Source organism: Parasteatoda tepidariorum, chromosome 5, assembly GCF_043381705.1.
Source record: "Parasteatoda tepidariorum isolate YZ-2023 chromosome 5, CAS_Ptep_4.0, whole genome shotgun sequence".
NCBI lineage: Eukaryota > Metazoa > Arthropoda > Arachnida > Araneae > Theridiidae > Parasteatoda > Parasteatoda tepidariorum.
In genome coordinates, this window is record NC_092208.1 from 14,259,713 (window position 1) to 14,262,508 (window position 2,796).

Consider the following 2,796-nt stretch of genomic DNA (forward strand, 5'->3'; position numbering starts at 1 on the left):
TAAATGACGCCTGCAAACCAAAGTTAAGTGTTCTGGAGGCTATGCATTTTATTTCTGCTGCTTGGAGAAGCGTTACACAAAAGTGCATTTCCCACTGTTTTGAAGAAAGCGGAATCGTAGCTTCTAATGAACTGTTAGCAGATGCAGGATTAGATAGACTAGACCCGGAGAATGACAATGAAACAGTTAGCTATGACTTCGACGAGTACATCCGAGAAAACTTAGCAACATGCGAGGCTGAGAGAACCACTGCTCCATCCGTGGACGATGTTATGGACTTTTCATCCGCCGATGAAGATGAACAAGAAAGAACAGAAGCACAGTCCGTTCCTTCTTTCAACACAGCATTGAGAAGTTTGCTAATAGTGAAAGACTATTTTCTATCATACAAAGACCAGGAAAAAAATTTGCAAAAGATTTCAGTCCTGGAAGATGAGGCATTTACTTTGAACTCAATATCTAAAAAACAATCTACTATTACGCACTATTTTGCACCTAAATTACATGATTCTTAACAAAAATTGTAAAAGTGATCTTGAACTGGTATGTTTTTTCCTTTAAATACTAATATTCTTTTCGTAATATCATATCGACTGTTAAGAAAACAATTGACATGGGTTGTTATGAATCAATGTTCGATATTGTATCAGCTATACAACTCACTTTACCTAAAAATCCTAGTCGGTTTACATTACATTATAATAAAGCTACAAAACGAGTAAAAATTAATGCAGTGGAGGGTAGCAGTCTTCATTTAGAGAAGTTAGGTGAATTGCTAGGATTTCAACGTGATACAATCATAACGGGTAACAGGAAAAGTGAATTTGCTGCAGATGCATTGTCTAACTTTTCCGTTTTCTACGTTTACTCAGATTTAATTTCACCACAAATTGTAGGCAATATACAAGCCCCTTAATTACGAATCGTTCGAATCAAAGGAGAAGACGGGGAAACGATTAGTCAGTATTACGATAGACCACAATACTTACCGTTAATGAGGCATTCATTCCAAACTATTCAAGTTGAACTGAGACTCAATTCAGGTGATTTTGTTCCCTTCGAAAGAGGTAAAGTGATTGTAGTACTACATTTTCGTCTTAGGCAAATACTATAAATAGTATATCTCAATTATTGTATCCTCATTTAATGATATAACCATCAAGATGAATGCACCATATGTTTGCTGTACTAAAAAGTTTGAAGACCATTATGCGAGTCAAATTGGCTCGGGATTAGTCTGTTATAAAGGGGCTAATTTCCAAAAGGGTTATGGAATCGGAGGGATATTTCGTCGATTATTTAGAGCGGCATTACTTTTTTTAGTAAAAGGAGGTAAAACTGTTGCAAAAGAAGCATTAATAACAGGCAGTCGTGTCACGTCGGATGTATTGTCAGGAGAAAATTTTAAAGAAGCACTAAAAACAAGAAGTAAAGAAAGCGGAAAGAATTTAACACAAAAAGCTCTCGATAAAGTACAGTCAATGGTTGGGAAAGGAGGATATAAAAGAAAGCGTAAGAGAAAGAAAACAATCATTTCCTCCAAAGCACGTAAAGTGAGTGGACGCGATATATTCGACCCGTAATAATGACATTTCTATTGAAAAATTCCCCCGAATGCGTGAAGTCGGAATTGGAACTTTTTAATTTACCCGGAACTCAAACAGTTATTCAAGATGGGCAGTGGATACAATTTCATCCACTTTCTAATGTTTTCGATAACGCACCTGTGGAGTTTCACATTTATGGAAGTGGAGAAGACTATATAGATCTCAGTCAAACACAACTATATGTGAAAGCGAAAATAGTTAAAACTGACAATTCAGCTATCACTAAAGATGATACTATAGGACCTGTGAATTTATTTTCTCAAGTAGATGTATCCTTAAATGATCGCGTGGTTTCTAATTCAAATAATACCTACCCTTATCGAGCGTATATTGAGACGCTCTTAAACCATGGATATGATAGCAAAACTTCTCAATTAACAGCTGAATTATTTTACAAAGATAATAAAGATGGACTCAAGAAAAGAACTGAATTTTATACGTGCCTATCAAACTCTTTTTGTTGGTGTCAGTCGTAACCTTTTACAAAAGAAATAACGCAAAATTCTACAAAAACTAATTCACCATTTTATTATTCTTTTTTCATCCATTCTTTTTTAAAAACCAAAACAAGAAAAAAAAATGATCATATCTATAATATCAAGCTTTTAGCTCGCAACATCAGAAAATGCGTGTTATTACATCACGTGACCCTGACAGTTGGAACAGATCGAATGGGTCAAGACAGAGGAATATTTATTTCCAGAGAAGAATATAAGAACTCTAATACATTATTCGGATTTAATCTTTCACCGGATTTATGTTCAGGAGAACATTTAAATTTAATAAAGCACAGTAATTTGCGATTAGAACTAAAATTCAGTCAATCATTAGAACACACAGTATGTGTTATCATTTTTGCTGAGTTTGAAAACTTAATTGAAATAAACAAATCTAGAAATATTTTATATGATTTCGGAAACTAAAGAATGGATGGATTACAGCTATTTCATATTTTATCTAAAGAAAAGATGACGTCCCCTTATTTTCGAGGTGTGTATTCTATAGACACCCTACCGATTCTACAAGAAAATTCGTGTGCGATTATGAACTCTGACGAATCCTCACAGCCTGGAACTCACTGGCTGGGTATATTTATCAATAAGAAGAACGAGTTAGAATTGTATGATTCGTATGGTAGGCCACCCAGCTTTTATGGCATGAATACATCTCCTTACTCAGCAGTACAATG

At 34.8% G+C, this 2,796-nt stretch overlaps 1 protein-coding gene across 1 annotated transcript; it reads left to right on the forward strand.

Annotated features, from left to right (window-relative positions):
- The first annotated feature begins 1,585 nt into the window (after positions 1-1,585).
- Positions 1,586-2,083, forward strand: LOC139425593 (uncharacterized protein F54H12.2-like). The gene has a single exon (XM_071180894.1). It carries the CDS (start codon positions 1,586-1,588, stop codon positions 2,081-2,083), a length of 498 nt encoding a protein of 165 aa, XP_071036995.1.
- Positions 2,084-2,796: the final 713 nt, after the last annotated feature.

What these genes read in the sequence shown, in the direction of transcription:
- LOC139425593 (XM_071180894.1), top strand. Translation starts at nt 1,586, where the DNA reads ATGACATTTCTATTGAAAAATTCCCCCGAATGCGTGAAGTCGGAATTG.